The sequence below is a fragment of the Caloenas nicobarica genome, chromosome 6 (assembly GCF_036013445.1).
Source record: "Caloenas nicobarica isolate bCalNic1 chromosome 6, bCalNic1.hap1, whole genome shotgun sequence".
Lineage (NCBI taxonomy): Eukaryota > Metazoa > Chordata > Aves > Columbiformes > Columbidae > Caloenas > Caloenas nicobarica.
Window position 1 is genome coordinate 19,210,355 of NC_088250.1, and position 26,664 is coordinate 19,237,018.

Sequence of the window (26,664 nt, forward strand, 5' to 3'; positions counted from 1 at the left end):
CAGCCGGGTGGTGGGGATCTCTGTGGCAGAGCTGGCCGGTCATGATCTCCAGCTCCCTAATATTCTCCTGACTGGGGAGGTCTGGTCGCTCAGGAGCACATCTCAAATGCAAATAGAGTGGCTGAATTCTCTTAAATTAATCTCCATAAGTAAAGAAAAGGATGATGATTTATAAATGTCAGATCTGACTGAGTTTTTAATGCTTATTCCTCAGGATGAGAGCTAGGTATTGAAAATATTTTAATTTTCTAAGCGTATGTGGGCTTTTTCTAATTTTTTTAAAGTTTTCAATTAATATTTCTGTGTTCTCCTCTATAAATCTAATATAAAAGACTCACTTTTTGTAACTCAAATATGTCAGCTAAAAGAGATCTACATTGCTTGATACAGCGTTTTATTTGGCTCTGATTGAATAATGGGATTTGAAGGTGAGCTAGGACTGTGAGTGTGACTTGACTGGGTCTGTCTATTTGCATATTTGATTTCTTTTGCTTTCCCTCTGTATAGTCTGCTTTTCTGAAATCCAGCATGATATATGAGATCTCTTGTAAAATGAATCATCAGACAATATCAGGACAGACGCTTCACTATCCTCAAAATCTCAGCCCCACCTTCTTTCACAGAAAAGCTTTTCCTCTCTTTCAGTTTCCTACCCATTATGGGGAAGAAATCTCCCTGGACTCCATGGTACATATATCTATATGGACACATGTGTAATGTACATCAGGTTTGGTTTTCTACCCAATGCAGATGAACAAGAGCATCTTCTATTTGGAAGCTCTGGGAGATCTTTGGGGTGCACTTCGAAGTGCTAGCAAGGAGCACAGCTGAAGCCAGTAGTGTTATTTTCTTACAAAAAGAAGCTTTATCATAGGGGAAGGTTCTGTAGCATTTCATGGAAGTGGACAGAGTAGATTTATACCTAATTGTTCCCACAAATTTATTCTACAACTGGACCCTACCAATAAGAATGCTTTTTTGTGTCCCTTATACATCTCATAGTTGCTTATCTTGTCCCCAAAATGCAGCAAATGTGATAGCCTGTAAATTAAAATACAGTTTATTGCCTAGCTGAGACCTGACCCACTCAATGATTTTAAGGGGAGGAAGCACCTGGGCACCTCCTGGGCAGGCAGGGGAAGGAAGAGCTTTGGGCAACAGCAGGAACCTTGAATTTGAAGGGAAAGGGTACCTGTGGCAAAGTGCCATGTGGATTGAAACATTGCAGGTTGGTTATTGAGAGGAGGACCAGAAGGGAGCTCTGAGTTGGGATGTGTGAGACAGGCTTTGGGCCAAAGGACTTACACAGCAGGGGAATCTGAGCTGGGTTTAAGGTTACCTCATCTTCTCTCTCTGGTGAGGCAGGATCCCTCTTGCTCAGTCCTCTGGACTTTCCCTCTCTGTATCTCCTCATCTCTCCATCTCCCCACTACATCCCATAGTTTTTTTTCTGTTTAAAAAAAGTATATATTTGTGTAGATATATATATATATATAAAATGAGGTACCTTCTGCCTTGAATTCATCCCTACCTGACATGGACCATCTTCTGCACCTCATCCCCATCTGGTGCCATGCTTTGGACTTGGGCACTGACCTCTCTCCTTTGCCTGCTGTTTGTGTGGGGTTGGAGAAAACAGTAGAAATATGCTTGAAACATGGTAATGGCAAGGAGGGCAGTCCCAGAAGAGGAGCATTAGCTGGGAATTATGGGATGGTAGCTTAAAGGGAAGAGGAAAGGGAAAATTTGATATTAACAGCAAGAAGTCTCCTGGGTAGTGAAACTTGTTAGTCACTCCCCAGTCACTTAGCAAATTTAGAATAAGCCCAGACAAAACACCTTAAAGGTCTTCACTCCCCTCCAGCTTTTGTGACTCACGGGCCCTGGGGAATTTTTAGCTCCCTTGGCTGGTTACATGTCTCCCTCCAGACCCCTCTGGCTTCCGATGACTTGAGCTGGCCAAGCACTCTGCAGGTGTTCTGTAGCTGCCGACAGTCGAAGACGTAAACCCACTCTTCTGCCGAGATTAGTGCTGCGGTGCTTCACTGAAGCAAGAAGGCGTCTGTGCCTGTCAGAGCTGGACTGAAATCCGTGTTTCCATGCATCATTCTCCCTAGGACATTGTCTCATTTCTCTCTTACTTCTCACAAAATAGATATGTCTCCAATACCGTTTTTTCCTGTCTTTCTGTGCATTTTTTAGTACTGTCATGCTGTTTCTTAGTCACTATCTTACTAATGCACAGGCACAGTCAATTAATTGTAATTAACAGTTGCAAGGCTGCTTGTTGGGTCAGTGAACATTCAGAACTTAATTCCCTTTCAAGCGAACACTTCTTCCAGAGAGGAGTGATGTTTTTCCACAGCTGCTTAAGCCAAGTCACCAGAGATGCTGATGGGTCTTGTTTGTTGAGATTCCTCATCACCATCCTCGACTGAAGCAGCATCCTGGCTTTCGCTTTGAGGATGACCCATTTGAAAGGCCGATCAGGGAGCTCCAGAGCAGAGAAAATGTGCTTTTCCAGAAATAACTGTGGGTAGAATATAGCCTTAAACGTGCACAAACACTGAAAGCTCAGGTGAGGACCAGTCTCTATTGGAAAGGCTTTGCCAGTATAGACAGACTCAGGTATCGCTTTAATGGAGAGGCTGTTGATTTTAACAAGAGTTACTCTGCTGGTTAGATTTGTTCCGCTGCTTTGAAACAAATAAGATAACCTGGCCCAGATTTTACTGGTATAATTTCATCTGTGCTAGTTGTTTTGGTAGTGTAAAAATTCATGGCAGTTCTATGTCAAATCTTATTATTCTAACAAGAGCCACTCAGCTAAGCAGGGCCTAAACACTGGGAACAGGGAGATGGAAAGTGCAGAACAAGTGCTGAGAAAAGACCAGAAACTGTAACAAAGTCTTACTAGATTAAGCAGAACCATTTTTCTGTGACTTCTAACATGAACTCATTTCTATTTCTGATCTCCTGAAAACTGGGGCAGATGCTGATTCGGGGTAAGTTGGTCTGGCTCCACTGAAAAGAAGATGCTGGTATTTTATTAGGTACAGACCTGGCACTGAACATATTTTCAAAGCGTCTTTAAGTGAGTCACTGTGCTCAAATGAATATTCAGAAAGAGAGCTTGGGTGCCTCCCGCACAGTTCCCAGGGAGAGTCTCTGCGCCTTCTCACAGATGAAAAAACCTCAGGAAATTTGATGTTTCTTTTAGAGTCCTAGTACTTGGGGGGAAAAAAGCATTTAAAGGCAGGCAAAATATCTGGAGAACAAAACTGGAAAAAAACTTCCACAAAACTTTTGAGATCTCATCAATCAGCTCTCTGTTGTTGCTTCTGAAACTCACAATGTATTATAAGATAGTTCAAGCCAGAAAAGCTTTCAGGCATTGATGGATTTTAGTCTCCTAAGCTATTTACATCTACTTTTTTACATTTTTGGAAAAGCCAGAGCTTTTCCAAAGCAGATTCCAAAGAGCACGATATTATTTAACCGTTTCTGGTTTCATAGTGCTAGTCCCTCAATTCAAGCTTTGCCTCTGGTGGGGGGGGGGAAGCCTTTTTTTCTAAATCTTTAATTTACTTTAGCTCTAATCCCTTCCTACTGCACCAGTATTTTTGTAAGTCCCCAGATGTGGATCCTGTGAGTCTCTCATGTGCACAGCCCCAAGAACGGAGCAGCTCGTGCCAGTGGTAAAGCTGGGAAGTGGCTCTGCTGGGCAAGACGGGGAGTTTGCTTCAAGGAGCACATAGTGTGTGTCGTGCTCTCTCATCATCAACAGCTTTTCCTCCAAATTAGCCTTAGCATCACTGCAAAAGCATTTAGGAATCTCTTAGGGGTTTATAGTCTATTTATATAATTGCATAGATTATATTTACATCATTGTATATAGCATATATGGTATGTATTTATATACAGTTTCAATTCTAAGGTTTTTATTAAATTTTCACTTCTAGTTTCACTTTTTTTGTATGGACAGAGCTATTAAATAACTTGGGTTTAGAATAAAATGGATAATGTTCCAGTTTCTAGATACAAATTTAAAGAAAATCTGCTATTCCATCCTGAAAGAAAGACAGCCATTTTCATTGAATTTACAAGTGAAAAAGCCTGCTACGCTCCATTTTCTTTTTGCTTTAGCTCTCGTAGAACATGACCTAACCACAATTTCCAGTTGTTCCCATCTCTGCTGACATGATCAGCACAAACCAGCAAGTAAACAAGACATGACAGCGCTTCTGGCTCCAAGTGGGTGAGGACCTGGAGGAGGGTTTGCCGGCTCAGTGTTCGTCTCGGTGCACCCACTGGCAACAGCAATGCTATTTATACTCTGCTCTGAACCACGCAGCATTCCGCCAGCATCTCTTCTCCAGAGCTGCTGGACAGTCCTTGGGGTGGTCCCAGGCTGCTCCCCATGTTACACCCCAGCTGGTCTGGGCAAAGTCAGCTCTCGTGTTGGAGAACCTCTGTTCCAATGGCCTCAGTTACTGTCGTTTCTGTTGCACCTTTGCATTAGTGTGATTATCTTGCAGATACAGCTCTGCCATGTGGGTTGTCATGGCAGTCTTCACTTCTCAGATTACTCATCAGCAGCAATATTTGGCTCACAGGAGGAATGTCACGTGCTGGAATACTGGGAGTGATCATACCCTTGTTTTAGAAGCACCATCTAATCATCAATATGTATGCAAGGATTAATTGGAAGCATTGACCAAACTCAGAGTCAAGTCAATTAGCTTTCTCACTGTCATCTCTTCTGCACCCTTCACATCCAGCAACCTCTGCCTGGACCAGGGATGGATGAGAAGGTCATGCCCGTTGGGTGCCAGCGTGGGCACGCTCAGTGCCTGATAAAATCAACCGTGACAGGGCAGACAGACATCAATAATACAGGTCGAGTTCACTGTACTAATTGAGACTTATGCTGTCTCCCTTACCCAGTTAAAAGCTTGGTAGAGTCCCGACAGGCAGAAGTGAGTTGATGGAATTGCAAATCAGCTAGGACCACTGAGCTGACAGCCTTCATCAGCAGTGTCCTGTCATCCTTGGGAGTTGAAAGACAGTATGGCCAGCAGAACTGCACCTTTGGAGCACTGCATGGTACAAATGCTGGATGTGTGCTGTTTATTCAGTCCGTGGTCAGTCTGGTCTCCTCCCCAAGTAACAACAAGGCATCTGCCCAGAGCGTAGGACTGGTAGCTCAAGAGGGTAGATCAGCAATTATTTTTTCCATCCTTTTTTAAGTTGATGTGTTTCATCCCAACACAGGTGGCAGTGCCTGGATTTTCCAAAACCCATTATTCTCACCAGCAGATTGGCGTGGAGGGCCATGGAAGAAGCCGTGCTCCTCGGTACGGAGCAGGGGCCCTGCTGGCGTTCAGGGAGATCACGGCAGCAGCTTCTCCTCAGGGAAGGCTTTTTTGTACACTGTCACAAGGACTTTTGTTTTCAGTGTTTGGTGTTGATTTTGCATCTCTATAGTTTGTCAGATCCAGCCTTGCTTTCTTCCCAGGAGTGGCTTTGCTAAAGCTCTGCCGATCCATCATGTTCTTTCACGTCATGTTTGCACAGCACTTTGCTGATATTTCCTCCTCCTCTTCCTCCCTGCCTTGACAAGTGATATAATATGAGTCTCCCAGTTATGAATACTAATTATCTGCTGGCTCATTCTTGTTTTTTAGACAGCAATCAAGGCTAGAGAAACAACTGCCTTGTAAAAACCAAAAGCATAAAAAATAAGTGGAGTTACAAGATACATGGGTAACTAACTTGAGCAGTGACCTTTATAGAGCCTGAGAAATAGTGGTGGGAGATCTGCTTGAGGAGTTCACAGCTGGTGGTATAATCTGTTGTCAGAGCCACTGGATCATTTTTTATTCGATTCTTCTAAAACTTTGTCCCTTTTCCTAATAAATATTTTCATTAAAAGCAAAACAAAAATAAATTGCATTCTGGGACACTTATAGTTATTAATCACAGGAGTTAAGCTATTTTTCCCTGTGCAAAAGAAAATGGCTTTCAAGCGTAAGCAAAAAAACTCTCCTTTTATGTAAGATCACAGTAGTTAAATGTTGTTTATACCTTGCTGATATTGCGGGAGAGTTCAAAATAGAAATGCCTAAGTGTAAGCCCAACATGAGGCTTTCCTCTTACCTCAGACTTGCAGGACCGCTTAGTGATAGGATTTTATCTAGTTTTTAAAGCAAGTATTTTTCTTTACAATTATCTAGATTTTTCTTTTAAATTTCATATTATAATATTGAATTTTACAAATTAAGATTAAAACCAGTTTATCTTGCTCTCCTGCTCACCTATTTTCCACGTTCTTAAAAAATCGCTGGCAGTCGAAGCCTTATGGAAAGAGACAAAAAAAAAAGATTTTTGGGGCGGGAGTGAGAATGGAAGGGTTGGGAGATATAAAGCCACAGTTGGCAATCCCGCTCTCTCACATTTTATAAGACAATAAAATCTGCATATGGCAGATGCTCTTTTTATAAGGGGAAAGAAACCCCTTGTAATTTAAGTCAGGATCTCTGGGATTCTGCTGGGTGTGTTTTCAGAAATTTTTCTGGAAAGCATGCTTTAGTTTTGAAAACAAGCAAGTCGCTTGGCAGGTTTTTAGAATGGGGAATTAAAAATAAATATCAAAATGTTGTATTAAACAGTGTCATGTAATAAATGCAGTATTGTTTGCAGGTGCTGGCTCTTGAACTAGCAAAGGGATGCAAACGTGTTTCTTTTTAGCATGCTGCCAGGTCCCCCTCTGCAGGATGAAACAGGATTAGAGGCTGTTCGGACCTCAGAAGACAAATTTTTCGCTATTTTCTGGCATCGCTTACTGTGTCTGATTTCATTTCCAGAGGCGGTGCCTATTCAGACCGGCGCGGGGTCAGACGTCCAGTTCTGCTCCGTGTTACAGGAGGATTAATGCTCCGGCACCGCTGGGCTCTGGGAATGGACGGCACCGCTTAGAAACCCCAAAAGAGGCTTCCAAGCTGTTCCTGCGGGGTTGTGTGCACCGGGGGCGGGAGGACGTGGTGGCCTCTGGGCCTCCTAATCAATATAGCCAGAGAACCTCCCTAAGGCGCGTCCGATAAAGGACGAAGCAAGGTAGAGCATTACGGAATGTCGAAAAACCTACACTCAGCTTTTAATATATTTGGAGTTTGCCGTCAGAATAACGGATAAGAAAGATTGATTTGGATGAGGCAGTGTAAAGGTGATCAGGCTCTGGATAAATCTTCTAACAGAGAAGTTAATTTCTTAACTGATGATATGGAAAGGCATTTCAGTATTTGGATGAAGCCTGGATGCACGGGACAAGAGAGCGGTGCTAATGGTGCTAAGACAGTGATCCTGAAGGACAAAGTCAATCTTGATCTTGTGAAGGGAGACAGACACATGCAGTGTTGGTAGGGAACAGCAAAAGTCTGTTTTGTCCTGGTCATTTTCAAGTTGATGAGTCAGGTAAACTTCTCTGAGGGGTGAGCTGAGAGCCAGGATGATGTCAGGGCAACTGGCTGTGGTAGAAAGGTATTTCTTTAAATCTAGGTTAAATCTAATCTAATTGTTATTAGAAACATAAGAGAAACAGAGCTCATTAAAAAAATCATAATAATAAAATAAAAATGAAGGGAGGCAAAAGGTTGGAGTGGCAGATTTGGGATGTGGTGGACCTCATGGAGGAGTTCCTAGGGAGGTGGAAACCGTGGTGGGGGCAAGATGCCAAGCAGGAGGGATGCTCACTGCTAAAACAACAGCTAGTTAGAGATGAGACACCTGAGGTCTGATATCAGCCCTGGAGACAGTGCTGGGCAGGCCAGGGCAGGACCCCAGCACCCAGGAAAAGAATTAGAAATGCTTCAGGAAATGGCACATTCAGAGAATTTGATGGGTTGAAATCAATGAGTGGAGAAGCACAGGATAGTATCGTTCTTCTTATTTAGCAAGAAATATTACAGTGTCAGAATTTGGTTTTATTCTGCCTAAAGAAAGAAGTTAAAGTGTCAGCATTTCAGGGAACGAGACAAAATTCCCTGTCTTTTACAATAAGAAATACTAAAAAAACTTCAGAAAACTGAAAAGGATTCTGAAAAATATTAGTTTTTGCTCACACTTTTGAACTGTCTTTTTTGTTTCCATTTTTCTCAACAGGAATTTTCAGAGATATTTTAAATAGCTGGGTTTTTGAGGAATATTTCTTTTACAGAAAAAAAAAAAAGGTGACAGAAAGGAAGCTCAGTTTATTGTTTTTTGGTTTTGTTTTTTCCTCAAGAAAGTTCTGCTGGTCCTGCAGGCATTAAAGCACAGCATTTTGCTTGAGGATATTAAAATGTGCTTTTTCTGGATAGGGAAAGCTGCCAAAGACCTAGGAAAAAAAACCCAAAGCTGAGGAAGAAAGCCAAGGGGATGTGGGTAGTGCAGGTGGGTAATAGAGAAGAAGGTGTGAAAAATCTCTCTGTGGTGCAAGCAAAAAATAAAATGGAGATTACAGCTGCTGACAGCCCTGTCATTGTCTGCGGCGTGGAGTCGGGGCAGGGGAGGCAGCCCGTGCCAGTGCCGGGGGCACCCGAGCTTCCCCGTTAGCCTTCCTCCTGGGATGCTCAGCAGCGCAGGGCTGGAGGCGATTGTAAGCCCAGCTTAGCACAGATGCGCACACAAATTACTGGGTGAATTCAAGAGTAACTTTCCAGACTAGTACAGCGATTTACCTCTCTACTGCTTTGTGGGCAGCAAATGCCCGGGAGGCTGCGGACCCTCCCGTAGCCAAAACTGAAACGTGGTCTGAAGTGCTGGGTGCTGCTCTGGGTCGTCACTTGTCCGAGGTAAGTGTCACCTGGGATCCAGCCGCTGGTGCAACCCGCGGTGCAGGGGATGCTCACGGCCTCGGTCAGGCCACCTCACGTTCTGCCACGTACGACCAGAGCCCGGGGTGGATGTCGGACACGTGAGGCTGCTGCCTGCTCTGGTGCCCGCTCAGTAACTCTGGAGAACCGAGCGAGTTAAGCCTAAAGCATTTTTATTACATTTCACCGCAAATTTCATTTCTTTCTGATCACCAGTTACTGATTCTTTTTGTCAGCCTGTCTATTCTGTGTAGAGGCTCGAAGCCTTTTACACTGGCTAAGGAAGTAATGATTTTCTCTGCAAAGAATCCTGTGGTTTCCTACAGCGGGAACTTTATCAGAATAAAATCAGAAGCAACTAATGGTGGCTGCAGGATTTGTAATAAGCATGTGAGCTGGGATTGAAAGCAGCATTGGTTTTTTTCCTTCCTTAGCTTTGAATCTTTTTCCTAGTTCAGTGGATTCTTGTTTCCATTTACTAGATTCGTTTGAATTTTCAATATGTAGCATTAGTCTGAAGAGAGTAATTTCCTTTCGGAGTTATTCTGAACTGGAAAGCCCCTAAGTGCATTCGCAGTGTTTCTGTGTAGCACTGGTATTTTTGCCTGGCAGGACTCCCTCCTCCTGAGGCGAAATCTTGCAGCCCCCTACGCATTTCACACAGTACCTTGTGGAGAGGAGGACAAAGCAGAAGACATTTTGAATTGAGGGGTGAACTCTTGCACCGTCGTCGCCGCGAAAGCCTCGCCTTGTGGCTAAAATCCCGCTCTGACGCCGAGAGGTGGGACTCGTCCCCCGCGTGGGGTGGGAGCAGATCCCCGCAGAGCCGGGGCTGCTGCTGCGGACGGCTGGGGATGGAGAGCTCACCTCCCCACAGGGCTGCGAGAGTCCTGACACCTAAATCTTTCTGACTTTTCTTTCTTCCTCTCCTGCAGCGATACAGGGAAGCTTCCAGCGACTGCATGTGTCGCCTTCGAAGAAGAGTTCTGCCTCGTTTAGACATATTGATACTGATGTCTGTGAAATAGTTGGGTCATTTTCCGTAATTTTCCTTTCTGCTGCTGTCTTCCAGGTGCACACGTTCAGGGGCCCGCACTGGTGTGAATACTGCGCCAACTTCATGTGGGGCCTCATCGCTCAGGGAGTAAAATGTGCAGGTAACACTCATTCCCCCTTCTTTTCCTGAGACACTCCTGATGTTGTAACTATTTCACGTGCTGCCTGCCCCACCGTAACGCCGCGTGGCAAGGCTCTGACCTGAGCCCTCTTGAAATGGAAGAAGGAGACATGTCCACTCTGCTGCTGGTTTTGGGTACCTGTTCCAGTAATGTCACTGCAGGGATGCTGAGCACCTCTCGAGCGCTCATGGAGGGGAGATGATCATCATTAAGGGTTGTTGGTTCCTCCTCCCCGCCCCTGCTTTCAGAATGGAAGAGAAAATAGCGTGGTTAGCTTTATTTCTTTTATGGCACTTGTATGTATTGGTAGCTGTGAGAAACTCACGGAGGGTCTCGATGTGCAAGGGCGATCGGCAAATTTCCCACTGCTGCCGTGAAACAGGCATTCGGGTTAATTGTACATATAAGCCAGCAGACTCCCAGTGTGCCATAGACCCCAAGTCATGTCTCCTACTCGCAAACTTAAAAGAAACTAAGAAAAGGGATGATGAATAAGGGATGCGTACTGAAATGTTACATAAACATTCGGGTGCTGGCAGAAATGTATTACACGCATGGGTGTCACTGCAGGCATTTCTGGGATAAAACCTCTCTGAAGTAAAACAACTTGACAGTTTTATTGATATGATTCTTCTGAAAAGAAAGGACAGTGAGCTTTCTTCAAAGGCCAAAAAAAAAAAAGGATCTAAGTGATCAAAATAGTTTACTGTATTTAAAAAGTATTTTATGGCATTCTAGCAAGCAATCAGATTTTTAAAAATGGTGCAAAGAAATGTTGATGTATGAAGACCCACGTATGTTGCCCTGGAAACTGAATTTTCAAGCTAATTTAAGAAAATCTTCCCTGTCTAAAGCTTTCTCAAGTCTTGTCTCAAGCAAATAAGAGGGCTTTTTATCACAGAACTGCAAAATAATGTAAAACTTAATTTGTAGCCGAATAGGATTTAAATATTTTAAAATCCTTCCCTCATAGTTGTTTGAATGCAATATTCTGTTGTTATCAATAGGCTCTGCACTATCCAGGATGTGTTAGAGTGCAGCTCTGTTTTAAGAAATGTTTATGTAAAAACGATGATTCTTTTCTCAGTATTTTCCCCCTACTAAGCATTTAGGGTTGCAGCCATGTCCGTCACTTATAAATGAAGATCGCTAGATTGTTTGTCCCTTTTACTGCTGTTGATTTTGCACAGGCTGTGCAGTGCTAGAAGAGGAAGAGGAAGCCTGATTTTGTTCTTGAATTGTTATGTTTTGATGACACGTGAGCCAGTAAGTGTGCCATCTTCCTCGCCTGAAGTAGACTCCTCAGTTTTGGCATTTAGGAGAAATATCAAGTATTTTTCAGATGTCTGTTAAGTAACTTTGATCCAGAAAATCAATAAAAACAAACAATACAAAGGCTCACAATGCTGCATGACACTGTGGAATGGACAAATATTATTGCTTTTATAATTAAATCCAAAATGCTTATGATTTTGTACCACCCTTTTTTTTTTTTTAAAACTAAAGTAGAGCTGATTTTCTGGTTTAGTGCAGATTTTTCTAAATTATGAGTTCTAAAAGCTTCCAAAGACTGGATTTCTCTCCTCCTTATGAGGATGGTAATAAGTGCAGCATGTCTCCTTTTTTCCTCCTTGCAGTGCAAAGGAACATATGTGTATTAGATGACTTCATAGGTTCAGAAACTATAATTAGGGCTTTCTGTCTTGTGTGAAGCTTCATATTGGTGTTGGTAGCTTCCAGTAATTTTGATGATCTTGTTTGTATTTTAAAATCCCATGTTGTACAACCTCGCTCGCTGAAGCAGCTGCGAGGGGTTGGGGCAGGCGGAATGTGTGGGATTTTGGTCCTTGGGCACAACCAGGTGAGCAGGGGATGTGCAGTGTGGTCCGTCAGGGTGCAGGGAGGTGCCAGGCAGCTTTGGTCACTGCCTGTGTCCTGCCTGGTTGAGGAGCAGAAGGGTGAAGGCTTTCACAAGGACATGGCTTGTAGCCAACCCACCTCACTTGTCCTCCCCTCCCCACAAGGCTGGCTTGTAGCCACCAGCCAACTCAGTGGTGGCTGGTGGAGAAGTAGGGGCTTCCCAGAGGATTTTATTCTCATAAACTTCATAGAAATCAGCGGCTGGGCAAAGGAGAGGAACGCCAGGCAGAGCCCCGCAGAGGCAGCGATGGCAGGACAGGCTCAGCGTTCCCCACGCTGCCTTGTGCTGATGGAAACTTGGGCTTCATGTCCTGGGGCAACGGGGAGCTGGAGCTGCTGCGGTGGAGGGATATGTAGGGCATCGGAAAGAATAAAAATGGGAGCTAGGTGTGAAACAGCTGTTCACAGTAGAATTGTTTGCTTTGGGATCGTTTTGTCTTTTTGCAAATCAGCAGAGGAGGGCTGGTGCATCAGCACGGCCCATTTTGTGGGGTTGGAATGGTGTTTTGGTGGGGGTTCATTTGGCTGGATCTTTTAATTTGTTGTAGTCCTGTTTTGTTTCATCCGAACAGCTGAGCTTCTGGGTTCCTTTCTGAGCCTTATCTGCAGCAGTGTCTACCTGCTGCTGTCAGCTGAGGCTGTACCAGCCGTCAGAGAGAGAAGCTGTACAGATCTGGGTGAATCGGAGGCAGGCTGGGGGGGCACAGATACACTGAGGACCTGTGTAACATAATTGCATGCAAGAGCCCAGGCTTGAGTGCCACGGGTTTGGCTGAGTTGCATGGGTCTTAGGGTTTTATTTTTTTAAAAAAAGGTAATAATTTTGCTTCCAAATTGAGCCATTTTAATATGGAAATAATGAGACACAGTAAACAAGGAGCTGCATGAGGCCATTGCTTTTCAGAGTGGGTTTGTGTTTCAGAAAAATTACAGCTTTTAGCAGGAGGCAGCCCACTTGCATTCAAATGGGGTTCAATGCCACCCCGGGGAAATCCACAAAATCTGTTTTGTGGTCTGTATGATCATTTTATTGAAAATACCTATGAGCAAAGCTGCACTGATCATATGTAATTTTACACTTTTTAAAGCATTTGCTTTTTATAAGAAACAGTTGCACATCTCAAGAGGACTCTATTTGCTGCACAGAAGTGATGAGTTTAACAAATACAAATGGGTTACTGCACGGGCAACTCTCAACCATTTTAAATCCTCTTCTCTGCAGAAGCACAAAAACATGAAAGAAGGGAAGTGTGGGACAGTCCAAGACTGGACAACAAAGATAAATGTCATCCATTTCAGAAAAGAGGAGGAGGAGCTGGAGGAGAAAGTGCAGCTTATTTCTAATGGCTGATAGATTTGTTTTTGTTACATAAGTAAGCCAATCCTTTGAAAAATAATAAACCAGAACCAAACATTCGTAACAGTACACATGCCATAGCAACCAGCAAGGATGCCTTAGCAACTTGAACTGCCTCGACTTGTGCTTCGTTGCAGTCCGGCATGACTGAACGCGTCCTTCTCTGCCAAAATACAGCCCTGGGTGTGTCCAGGATCTTGTCAGGTGCAGTCCTGGATGATTAACCCTGGAAGACCGGTTCTCCCTATCTTCTCCTTGTTTGGGTTTTATGGCAGACAAAGAAGTACGTCTTTTTCCTCCATAAAGGTGAGAGGTAAACGTAGGCGCCATGTTTGGCACCTGAAATGTGGTTATTGGTTGGGGACAGATGTTGGCTGTCACCTTGACTACAAAGGTTACGGAATTACTGCAAACCACCAAACATGGGAAGACTTTGTCTTCCAAAATTAAGACTTAGGGTGATGTCCAGGATTTGGATCCTGTAGGAAATGAATTGGTGGACCTAGCCTTACTTCTGCAGGAGGCATATCCAGGAAAAAAGGAATATTTTCTTTTTCCTTAAATATTATTCTCTCAAATTTGGGTTTTTTTTCATCATTTTCTTTCAAGTCAGATTTGTTTCCTTGGAGTAAAACCTCACAATAGGCACCTGCCCTACTGCCTTGGGGGGTTGTGCTTCCAATTTTTGCATCCCTTAAAATTTTTGTGCAATGAAAACTCATCTGTATGCAAGGAATCTGCCTTTTCTGATGGCATGCTCCATCTCCAGCATGCTTTCCTGCAGGCTTTTGCCATAAGTAGAAATGACTGAAGAAGTGTTTGAAATTATAATGCCACCAGCTTGTGTAAACATTGAAGCTCAGCAGAAGCTAATAAAGATGTAAGAGTTTACCCCAGCTCAAAATCCAATGCATGAACTTAAAAAAAGTATTCTTAATTACATTCTTCCTATGAAAGGCTCCCCTGTGCTCGCAGGGCTAATCCTATTGCCCAGAAAGTGTTCAGGAGAGAAACTATAACAATATCCAAAGAAAATTTGCGGATAAGCACCAGGGAGTTCAGTTTATCAGTGATAAAAACACATAGCACCTGGTAGCAATAGTGGAGAAGAGTGTGTGTTATCAGAGATGAGAGCATGGCATTAATGATGCTGTTGGTGCGCTACCCAAGCAGACTAGTAGACATGTCAAGCTGCTGTTTGTGTCCTGTCCCCTACCCCAGCCCATCAGAACTGTTTAAGTTACTGTATAATTTGCTCCTTCCCCTGTACTGTTTTTTTCATTGTTCTTAATGAATAAGTGATTTAATCAGATTTTTTGGAACGGGCTGGTTTAAATGCATTAATTATCTTAAAGGAAAGATTTTTTTTTTTTTAACTGTATTTCATTAGATGCTTTTGATAGTGTTTTGGGCAGCCCCTCTTTAACACGAGGCAGCACCACGCTCTGAGGCTGTACGTGAAGCAGCGTTCCTGCTGCTGTGATGGATCTGCTCTGAACTATCTCAGCCTGCCACCCATGTGGCACTTGCCTGCCTTTTGCTTTCCTTGGAGCAGGTAGCTGCTCTCTGAAGAACTGATAGAAGTGATCTTGCAGCTGAACTATCAGTGTGGGGGCAACCAGCTGCCACTGGCTGAGCCCGAGCAGGATTGTTGCCAGCCCTGACCGCAGTAAGCGCCAGCAGTTTCTTTTCAGAGAAGTACAGTCTCAACATAGCATTGTTTTGTAGATTGCTGCTTGAGTCTTTAATTTCCCAGTTGCATGTTTCCTCCTGCAGCAATTGAAGAACCTAAAACTGCCCCATTTCCTTTGCCATTTTGTTTTGCCTTGCTATTAAATCCCTTGTGTTGGACAGCCCTGTGTTTCCCCACTGGTGTGTAAGGATGGAGGAGACCACAAAGGAGCCTGCTCATCCTCAGGCATTCGTTGCGCAGGCAAAATACTCATGCTTTTAGTGCCTGGAAGAATGGCTAATACTCTTGTGACAGTAACTCAGCAAAGGGGAAGACAAGGTATGCTCATTGTGTTGCCCATTCTTGAGGTATTTTGCATACCTCGCTCACGATAAGGTCCCATTCTGGCCACACCTGTACCTTAAAAACACATCCAAGCTTCTGAGATGTGCACCCGAATTCTGCTGGTTTCCCTGGCTGTGTAGGGCACAGACAGTCAGCCTGAAAAGGGAACAGAAGCAAAGCAAAGCCACACGTCAGGCAGGTGATGCTGTCGGAGGAGATACACGCTGCCTGACAGGCTGCTCTGCCAGCTCAGGATCTGGTGGTGTTCCTGCAAGGAACGCTTTCCAAAATTTTGAAATGCTAATCAGCCAGCGGAGCCTTGCTTCAGAGCCGTTCCCATGGGGAAGCTATTCTGGAGCTATATGTTCTTGAAACCGTAAGTCCTAAAAGCAGCTTTATCTCCAAGCCCACACAGACCTGGAAGCCTTGAGCAAGCCAGTGGCCCATCAGGAGCTGTCGAGGAGGTAGGCAGGTGTCAGGGAAGGAAGCCAGGGAAGTTTTTGAGCAAACTGTCTGTAATCGTTCAAAACTTGCATAAAATCAAACCATCACCACCAAACGTGTTCGGTGACAGAACATTTCACTTGTGTTTTCTAACCAGCTTTTGGAGGCACAGACATATGTATTCTTTTGATTTGGGTTAAGGGGAGATTGGCTTGTTTGATGGGCTTTTTTTTCTCTTTATTTCATAAGCCCTGATTTTTCTGCAGTATTCAATAATTTTGTTGCCAAGTAACTAACTGCCCTCTAGAAATTCCGTCCTGAAGAATAATGTACCCTATAGCACATGAGATAGTAGTATGGATGATAGCAGTTTTGGGGGAGCATACGCATACATTTGGAAGCAATTTTTGCCATGGCACTGCTTAATAAAGTGGCATAAGACTCTGGTGGGACCAGGGTTGCTTCCAGATCTGCATGGCACAAATGGCACATACGTGAGGTGGTGCGGCAGCTTGAGTGTTGCCACCTGGGTTGGAACAGCTCTGCTGAGGAGGACGGACCCGCACGGCACCCCCCTGATTGCGCTTGGAAGCACCAAGTGCAGCACGTGGGGCCGGTGGGGTTGCTACGTTCGTGTGCTTGTTGGCACGCTCCGCATCCAAGGCAGCAGAAAACGTTGCTTCCTCTGCTACAGAAAGAGCATTGAATTATTAAAGGAAATCTACTAGCTCATGATTCATTTATGAGAGCAAATTCCTTTCTAACCTTTTCACCCTTGCAAAAGTAACGATGCAAATACTTTGTCCTTGCATAGAACTCGTCGTCTTCACGTGCTGACTTGCCAAAGATGAGGGTGTTGTCCTTCCTGGCAGGTACCGCAGTGACGCTACCTGAGGCAACGCGCCGTGCCAGTGTCCCAGCACTGTTCTTCCCACCCTCGCACGCTCACCATACCCTTCTGAGGAAGGAGTCCTTCAGAAGTTTTTGCAGATAGTGCAAATCTACCTTTTAGCTCCTAAAGGTGCTCCTCAAAGTGACAAAATGCATAAATTTTCTTTGGGATAATTCAAAAATATAATTAAAGTGATGGATGTAGCATACGGTATCATTCCAGTGGAGTGTGATCAGCAGCCATGTTAGCCAGTAAATAATAAAGCAAAGGAAATCGAAAACTGACTAAAATCAAATCAGCAATATAACAAAAAGTGACAGCTAGGTATATTTTAGTCTCTGCAAATATTTATAATGTGTGCTCGTGGGGTGATATTAATGTACATGTATCTTTTGGCTCTGCTTATGCATTAATATGAACACGTTATTTGTTCTTTCAGCCCAGTGGACTAACATCAGTATTAGCTGTTTCTAAAACATTAGCAAACCTTTTTGTAGGCGTCATAGGAAAGTATTGTCAGGCTGGTTTTGAATTTAAGACCTCTCATAGAAGTAATGTCACAGCCTCCTACCTGAACTCTTTGATCAATATGCTATTAAAGTCAGGGCAGCTTATCAGAGACTTAAACCTGTCATCTAAAATTACTCCTCTTTTTGTTTTTCCTAAATTTCCAAACTTCCTATAAATTCTTGAATTTATGACCGCATTTTTTTTTGCCACATTTGGTATATTTGTAAGGTGGCCACAGCACTGTAAAAAGGAATAATACGCATGACTTACAATTCTAGTCCTGAGAAATCATCTCTATATAAGGTGAAATTCTGATTAACTGAAGTCAGCAGAAGTTTTCCTATTGACCTGCAAGGGTTCATGACTGCATCTTTTAAATCTGTCCTGTATTATTATAGGATTTATCAGCAGATACAATTGCTTTATGGAGATTTTTCTTTAGCTCCTTACAAGTTTGTATAGCCAGCCAGTGGATAAGCTCTGATGAACTTCTGTAAGAAATGGACCAGGCTCCTGGTTAGTTTAGATCCAGAGTAAAGCTATTCTGGATTTATTTCGATATAACCTAAAGTAAATAGACCCTAAATGTGAAATCACATGAATCCTCTTGGTCTTAACGAACCTAGCCAGAGCATGATGCTCATCTGTGAACAAGGCAAGCGCAGTCCTAAAGCTTCACCACGTGGCAGCACGCAGAGGGATTCAGGACTTGGCTTTCTTGTTCCTTCCTAGTTGGTTCTAAAATAATGGGTTTCAAAGGTTTCGTGAAGCATCTGCAATGAGAACAGAGGGGCATTTTTATTTAATGATATGCAATTTGCAGCATAATTCCTGTCTTCAGTGCTAACAAGTAAGCTGAGTATGGTTCAAGGCTGGCACATCCCAGTGCTCTGTGGAGAGGAGGACTGACCTCCTGCCATTGTGCTTTTTACCGTGTTGGCATTAACAAGACATCGTCCTTCGTCCCGAGATATCAACCACAGACTAGTGACTGAGACGTGGCTGTTCTGCCTTTCACGAAGTATTGTTGGCTGGGGAGAGGGGCCTACCTGGTAGGAGGCACGGCGCTGGTGAGTTCCAGCTTCCTGACTGGAAAAAATATAATTTTTCCCTTGCAACTTGACTGAAATCTCCTAGAAGTATTTATTGATACAGACTTGCTAAAGTGAGGTGCGCTCCTACACTTACTTAAGAGGTAAAGAGCTTTGATTGTTAGGAGGATACTACACAGCCCAGTAATATTGAACCTAGTGCTTGTGCATTTTCTAAGCATTAAGTATCTGAAATATTCTAGGTTTTAAATGTTTCTCATTAGTGTTTGTAAGCCCTTAGGCAGTGGGCTGGTACCTAAAGTCTAATCAAATGCAAAGGAAGAACAAATGAGAGGAGGAAGATTGACTTTTGCATTTGTAATTATTATTCTGGTATAATGAGGTCAGATCCAAAGCCCATTTGAATCTATGGGATTAGAAATAACACAGTTCTTTTCAGAAGCAGGGTTTTCACATTGAAAACATCTCTGTAGATTAGATACTTTAATGAAATGAAACTTTCATGTGTATAAATATAATTAGGATTATCTCTGTGAATGCCATTGTTTTAAGTATAAGATACTTGGAAGCATGTTTTTCCTGGTTTTGTATATTCAAGTCTTAATCATCCTTGGCTTCCCAGAGACATAACTCTGAGCTGTATTGTTGTCTGTTTGAAGCAGCTAATTTGCACTCTTAAAATAACCAGTGAGTCCTCATGAGTGAGATGCTACCATTCCAGTCTCATAGACATCATTTTTGACAGATGTACTACACTATTTCACGCATGTTGGAATAGGTGCTACTTGCAGCAATTGTGGGAATTCTACGTGTAATAATTATATTTGCATTTTTAAATACTGTTATTGCAAAGTTAGGGTTTCAAAATAAAGGAAATCGAGAATTAAGATTTCCGATGCGGTCTTAATTTGTTTCCCTTCTGTGTGCAGTAAGACGTTGCCTCTAATTATTTGGCTACTTAATATTTTTACTCCACAACTTCATCCTTATTCTGAAAGCAGAATGGATGGTACTTGCTTAATAGCACTTGTTCAGCATTCTGTCATCTTGTTGTTGTTAGAAGTGTAGCCATTGGTCTTATTAATGGCACAGTATTCAAACCTTATGCCAAAGATGAGTAATTTCTCCTCTGTATTTCCAGAGACTTTTAATGAATTTGTTTCTACAAGACCCAGAGGAGGCAAGAGCAGCTTCTGCTTCCCCTGTCACAGCTCAAGCACCGAGACACTAAAGGGATCCGGGTCACATATTTCCAATGAATTTGGGTTCCCTATTTAAAGCACAGAGGGACCTGATTTCTCAAAGTTCAGCCAAAATGTAGTGCTGCTGATAGATATTTAAAGTGCGGGTGGAGCTGCCTGGTGTGCTCAGAGGTTCCTCATTCCACGACCCAGAACCGCAGGTGGGGTGGGTGCTGGGCATGAGGAGGTGGTGTGGCCATGCACCTCCAGCTGGAGGTCTTGGAGCACTAGGTTAAATGTGGGATTTACGGAAATGCCCAAGGGAAGGCAAGAGCTTGGGCTGTGGGGCAAGGCAAGTGAGGGGCTGAGCAGGGAGGCCCCGGTGGTACCCCGCAGCGCTGCGTGTTTGGGGGGCTGGGTGTCGTGCTGCACAGCCTTGCCCAAGGTGGGCTCACAGCACAAAATCCCACCCAGGTGGGAAATTCAGCATTTGCAGTTCCCCGTCTGATGCATTAACCACTCTGCACAGAATAGCTGAAGAGAATCTTAATCAGGTGTTTCATCTGGATCGGGATCTGTGTGAGTTTTGACTGATTGAAGGTGACATGCCAAACTTTAATTGCAACCAGAAACTGGATGTTTTATAGGGGATCCTAAGTGACAAAGCTGGTTGATTTACAGGCTTGTTAAGTAAACAAAGCGCTTTTAGCAGCAGGCTGCAGCTGACTTAGTGGAAATTAAACTTAGCATTGAATTCTGGGGTTTACGGTTTTGGAAAGGACAAAATCTATGGAGCATTAATGAAAATACAAGTATTGGCAATGTCAGCAGGAATGACATACGAAGGGAATCTATATGTACAGATACTCAGTACTGCAGTGGGAAAGTACAGCTTTTCATCAAGACATTGAACCTTCAAGCTCCTACATCCCTTAATTCTGCAGAAATCCAGGGGGCTCTGCGTGGCGATGTAGAGAAACACTGACAATGTTGGTGAAAGTGGAGTCGCTGGGGGCTGCCCTGGGCACTGTGGGACGCTGCCTGATGGTGTTAACTGCAGAGTGTGCTTAGCTTAAAGGGGACTGTATTGCTCTTCCCATCATCACCGTATAATTGGTGGTGTTTTCCAAGATTTTTCTTCCTAAACCCTGGGTATTATGTTTTTGAATGGCTTTGGGCAACACAAACATTTTTTTGTAACCTGATGTTAGTTAAGTTTCACTTAAACTAAAACTAAATCTCATTCTCAGTATGTTTACAATAAAGCTGTGGAGTTGTTTATGTTAAAAACAACAACACAACGAATCTTCCCTAAGTAATTTTAAAGTAAACAGGATTGGTTCGGTGCATGCCAACACTTTGTTTCAGAAACACCCTGTGAACATCATCAGAATTGCAGCTGCTGTGACTTAGCAAAGTCTTTTGTAAACTGCTCAGTAGCGAGAAACCACCAACCAGCTTGGTGACCCTTATGTCTGCTTTTCAGTCCCCACCAAGCTGGGGGGTTGTCCCTGTCACTAAGCATGGGCGGTCACACCTGGCAAGATCGTAGGCGTCCTTGAAGTGGTTCAGATCTCAGGGCTGCCTTGCCAACATGCGCTGCAGAGGGGCTGTAGCCTTCTGAGACCCCATCCCTACCTTCATCTCCCCCAGGAGGTGTCCAAGTGACACAGTCCAGCACTATGTTAAAGCAGTAGGTGTTAGGAAATCCACGGCGACTTGGGAAGAAAGTTTAGGTTGTGATTGCAACATACGTAATAGTGGTGGGGAACTAATTCCTTATTCAAAAAAAACATATGGAAAATTTGTGACTTTGTGATAGATCTTCTAGGGGTAGAAGAAATGTCTTGGGCAGAAAATCTGTCTTACAGCAGGTCTGTCCCTATGTCGTGCATTTGATGGTTAAGAGGTCTCAACAGAAGTATTATAGTAGTTGTGAGATCAGGCCAGACCCTGCAGGAGCCGTACGTGCTCCATGGTACTGACCCCGGGGTGCGTTGTCACCAAACACCAGCCTAATTGTCTTTTCATCTTTCTCTCAGATTGTGGTTTAAATGTGCACAAGCAATGTTCCAAGATGGTCCCAAATGACTGCAAGCCAGACCTGAAGCATGTCAAAAAAGTGTACAGCTGTGACCTTACAACGCTAGTAAAAGCACACTTCACTAAGAGACCAATGGTAGTAGACATGTGCATTAGGGAAATTGAATCTAGAGGTAAGACATAGTTAATGGACTTGTGTTGCTTTACTGATAATCCGTTTAGATTGATCTGGGTCATCTGGGTTTCTGCTGAATGTATGATTGCTCAAAACAGATTTGCACAGGACATTTTATGACTGCCAATTATGCTGCACAGCTAATATTATACTTTGCATTATTTAATGGTTCATACCCATTTGTAATTTTTATACATTTTGCTAGAAATTGCTTAATGGATAATTACTGCTTTATAGTTCTGTATTGGCACCTATCTTTCCGGTAAAATTAAGTGAATGTGCTAAAACAAAGGCAGTTAGTATTGATGAGTTTCCTCTTGCTAGTTCCCCTAGCCCACACTGAGAATCCTGTTCTAGAATTAGTGTTTGTTTTCATTCTGAAATAATGACTGAACATCAAGTACGCTAATCTCAGTTATTTTAAAATCAGTTGTAATTGGCTTAATATGTTTCTTCAGCTCTGAAGTCATTTGTGTAAACATAATTTAGTGCTCATGTAACAAGGCAGCTAATGCAAGGGTCAGGGTTGAAAGGCCAGGATAAGGTTTCATTCTGAAAGAAAAGCCTGATAAGGCTTTTAAAACATGTCTTTTTCTGCCTTAAATGAAGAACTGGCAAAGGAAGAACTGGATGGAAGGAAACTGTAGAATTAAAACTAACTTTAATCTTGTTAAAATGTTCATTGCAGGTCTTAATTCCGAAGGACTATACAGAGTCTCAGGATTTAGTGATCTTATCGAAGATGTCAAAATGGCGTTTGACAGAGGTACAGTCTTTCCTGCAGGCTGGGACTTTGCGCTGATGTAGTAAATACACAGAATTTTTCTGCACAGCCTGTTCCACGCTCCTCTGCCTCAGTGTGCTGAAGGGATCCGGCGGCTGCGCTGGCAGAAGGGGAGCCTGTCCCCCCACCCCCCCGCAAAAGTGTATCAGCTTCACTTTGGCCTTTATTACCAAAATCTACTTTTCTCCTTCCGTCAGTATTTGTGCTTCAGTAATGATGTGCATAGGAAAGGACAAAGCTTTCTGAACTACTGCCCTAGTTTTCAAGTAAAACTACGCTCAGGGCGGTGGGGGAGGAATAGAGGGCAAGTGGTAAAATGCCTTAAGAGGGCTGCGCAACTTAAATCCATCTTTCTGGATGAAAGCTCCGAAATAATAAGATGAATACAATAGTGCAAACAAAGTTTGAATTATTACAGTCTAAAAGGAGGTCAGTGAAAACAAACTCTTCTCTCTGAGAAAAGGCAGTGGGAAAATTAAAGGCTTTCCAGCTGCAGTCCCCCTATCCCAGTAGGAATCAAGGCCAAAATCCATGCTGGAAACTCTCTCTCCTGTTTCTCTGGAGGACTGGATCTATTCAGACACCATCTGCCTCTGCAGCGTTAGCAGGGCGGGGATGTGCTGGAGGAGCCAAGTTCTGGGTCTGTGTCCACTGCGGTCAGGAGTAGGTAGTGTGCTGTAGCTGAATGGTGAACACATGTTTTTCTTATAAAACGAGGAGGCTGTGGACTAAGTTGGTTTTCTTTCTTTTACTTTTCTTCCCAGACTCCCCTGATTTCTCATTCAGTACTGACAAATGTGTTGTTTGGCAACGCAAAGTCTTCAGAAATAGCTGAACTTCCACACATTTCTACAATATAGATACTGCTAGGTCAGGCAGGCAGGTTTCTTCCCCAAAAAACCCTGCATTTTTTGTAATCATTTGAAATGAAGACAGTATAGGTTTCTTTATAAAATGCTTGAGGTTTTCACCCTGAAATGGTGAACTTCACAGCCCAGTAACTTTCTGGTTTGGTTATGAAAGCCAAAATCTGTGGTTGTGTCCCTTTTAATAATGTCTGCTTAAGCGAGTTATTTTTCTTTTGCTGTTTTACATCTGTTTACATTTCCAAGGCTTTAATGTCAGTGCCTTCTCCACACAGATGGGGAAAAAGCTGATATTTCTGTGAATATGTATGAAGATATCAATATTATCACTGGTGCACTTAAACTGTACTTCAGGGATTTGCCAATTCCACTAATCACGTATGATGCCTACCCAAAGTTTATAGAGTCTGCGAGTAAGTATAACGCATCTTCCTCCTGGTTTTCATTCTCAGCCTTTTCTTCTCCTTTTTGTGCAGTACTTGCCTGTTGGTTTAATAGCTGTCCCATCAGCTCTTACCCTGCATGCCCTATTTAGTAAGGATTGCAGGAGTAAATATGCACTGCACATTACGACATGACCGCGTGGTGCTATGTGATCGTGGTTACATTTTTCCTTGCCTTTGTCACCAGGAATGCTTCCTTTTCGTCAGGCATTATGGATTACATCGGTTTGTATGCCTTGTGTGAATCCCTAGTGCTTGACACTGACATCTAAAGTCTGCTGGTTTTGTCTTGCCAGAAAGAAGGTGGTTTATGAAAACGTTTAGAAATAAGACGTCATTTTTTTCTAAAGCTGTCCATTTTGAGTGTTCTTACAAGCTGATGAGCACTTGTTCTAAGGCTACCTTCAAGGCTGGCCTTGCAGACGGTGAGTCTGCAAGCACAGCAGCAGACCCAGCTGGAACGTTTCTCTCTGCCGAGCGCCCTGGCTGCCTGAAGCATCTCTGCAATGTGGCACTCACACCAGCCACACCTGGAAACGTGTGAGGCAGCCATGGGTAGAAAACAAGGGTCAGATGCTGGGCTGACCGCTCCTCTGGAGGAGGTTCTTTCCAAGTAGCATGGACACAGCCAAAGACACTGATGGCAAAGTTCCCAGTACCTTCTGCTGTCCCAGGGTTGCACCTGTAGATGATTTGCACAAAACTAGTCCAGTCAGCAAGGATTATTAGGAGAATTTTTTTTAGTAGGCTGCAGGGAATCTTCCGTCAGAGTGCAATTTGCTGTGGGGAGTTTTCTTTGTCCAAAACAATCACATCCTGACTGTGCTCTGAGCACGTCTCTGGGCAGGCAAATAATACGCTAGGAGATTTGGGTGCGTTCTGGAAATAAGTAACTCAGCAGAACTGTGGGTCCCTATGTGCTCTGTAGGCCATTGCTGCTGTCTTTCTGTGCGTGAATTCTGGCTGTACGTGTGGTGACAGTTGAACATCTGTGTTTCAGAAACCACCGATCCGGATGAACAGCTGGAAATTCTCCATGAGGCGCTGAAGCTGCTGCCGCCTGCACACTGTGAAACACTACGGTATCTCATGGCGCATCTGAAGAGGTAGGTGGAAAGAACTCTAAGCCAAACTCATTTTTAGCACAGTCTAGAGACCTCCAGAAAAGTCTGGGTAAGGCACACCAAATCCTGGAGACGGACTGTGGCGGGGAATATCTATAGTCTGCACAACAGCAAATAGCCAAACACTGGAGTTTATCCCACTTAAAGCACTCACAAAGTACTTAAAGGAAATAAGTAAAAACCCCCCAGTTTTGAAGCACAAAAGTCATCTGCCTAACAAAGTTGCATTATATCTAAGGTTGCAGTGAATATTTATCGTAAGCTTTTAGTACCTCTGGGAGGTAATAAATCACTACTTGGGCAAAGAACTAATACAGCTTAATGCCTACAGAGTGGTCTCTTTTTCTGCTAAGTCTTGTCTATGCTGGTCGTCCCTGACACCCTAAAAAAGACAGCACACACTAGTCTTGAGCTGACACCAATTAGGCACAGTGTTAACTGGCCCTCCAGCCACACGTCTAGTGAGGTCTGCCAGCCATTCCTCATCAGCGTGGAGCCCCTTGTTCCACTCGCTGCCTTCTCAAAACTGTAGGAACATAAACTCTGTTTCTTCTTCTCCCTGGGATATGATTGAAGTTGGGCAGTAGGTTGAAAAATTGCTAAAGAGAGACTGACGGATGAATATCTGGTACAACAGCACAGATTCTGTTTCTTTCAGAAAAGCACGGAAAAAATCAATGTGATGTGTTAGGGTATCCATTTTAGTTTCTCAAGTAACATGAACTTATTGTCAATATGTAAGAACCATTCCTTTTCCTTAGAAAAATACTTTATTTTAAGCTCTCTTCTGCTTTTTTTTCCTTTTATAGTTCTTCTACAAGTAGGAATATGTTGGGTCTGCTGAGTGCCTCTGGCAAAATTCAGCTACAGAGTTTCTGCTTGATTCGTCCATTTATTTCAGTGACATTTCTAATGGATGTTTTAGAACAGACACAGGAATGAAGAGACTTGGGAACAAAAAAAAACCACCTTACTGCTTGTGAAGTGTGAAGTTCATTTTTCCTTACCCTGTTCAAGAGTGGCTGTTGCTGCTCTAGTTAGCAAGTTGCTTTTGCACATTGTATTTCTGGTATAGGTGAATGATAAGGTAGAAGGGTGGCAAAATCCACTCATTTTTAAACTTCGTTTTAATATATTTGCTAAAAAAAGCCGTGGTGCTCGACAGGCTGTTGTCTTGCTGCTGAATTCAGGTAATCAGACACAGCTCCTTTATGTGAAGTAATTACAGACTGAAGACACAGCAGCTTGGAAATATCCATCTGATTTGTTTTAAAATAAAAATTAAGGCAGAAGGGAAAAAAAGGAAGAAAATTCTTGATTTTTTTTTTGTGTGTGTGTGTACCAAAGGATGTGTTCATGCAATGCGAGATGCCACAGTGGTGAAAAAAAATTTAGCCACTCTTTCAGTTGCTATCCCGGGATTCTTAGTTGTTTCTGAGAATCCTTATGGATTCTTTAAACCTAAAACATTTGCATAATACAAACTCGTTTCCTTGAGTGAGGCAATTCACCAGGATAAATCAAGGCAGAAGCTTAGGCTTTGAGGCACGTTTGTGTCTGTGGCCCCGGTCGCAGTGGGCAGCAGCGCAGTGTCAGGACACCGTGGGCAGGCTCTCCTGTAGGTATAATTCTTGGGCGAATAACTTTTCTGTAGAAGGTCTGCAAACCTGCCCTGCAGCAGGGCCTCAGCCCACAGCTTTGAAGAGGTTGGATTCCTGTGGAGCTGCAAAATGTGGCCTCCGCACCTCCTCCTCCCTGCAGATGGGAACCAGGCGTTGGGAGGCGTCCCCGAGCTGGGGGCTCGGCTGCCGGGCAGCTGCTGGCGA

The 26,664-nt window shown here is 43.5% G+C and overlaps 1 protein-coding gene across 2 annotated transcripts in view; it reads left to right on the forward strand.

Annotated features, from left to right (window-relative positions):
- Positions 1-26,664, forward strand: part of CHN1 (chimerin 1) — a 100,599-nt gene that overhangs the window by 72,758 nt on the left and 1,177 nt on the right. For both annotated transcript variants that reach the window (XM_065637628.1, XM_065637629.1), the window contains 5 exons: positions 9,925-10,009; positions 21,446-21,619; positions 22,310-22,387; positions 23,547-23,684; positions 24,715-24,820. In XM_065637628.1, coding sequence (XP_065493700.1) covers positions 9,925-10,009; positions 21,446-21,619; positions 22,310-22,387; positions 23,547-23,684; positions 24,715-24,820 — 581 coding nt within the window. The remainder of the gene's footprint in view (positions 1-9,924; positions 10,010-21,445; positions 21,620-22,309; positions 22,388-23,546; positions 23,685-24,714; positions 24,821-26,664) is intronic.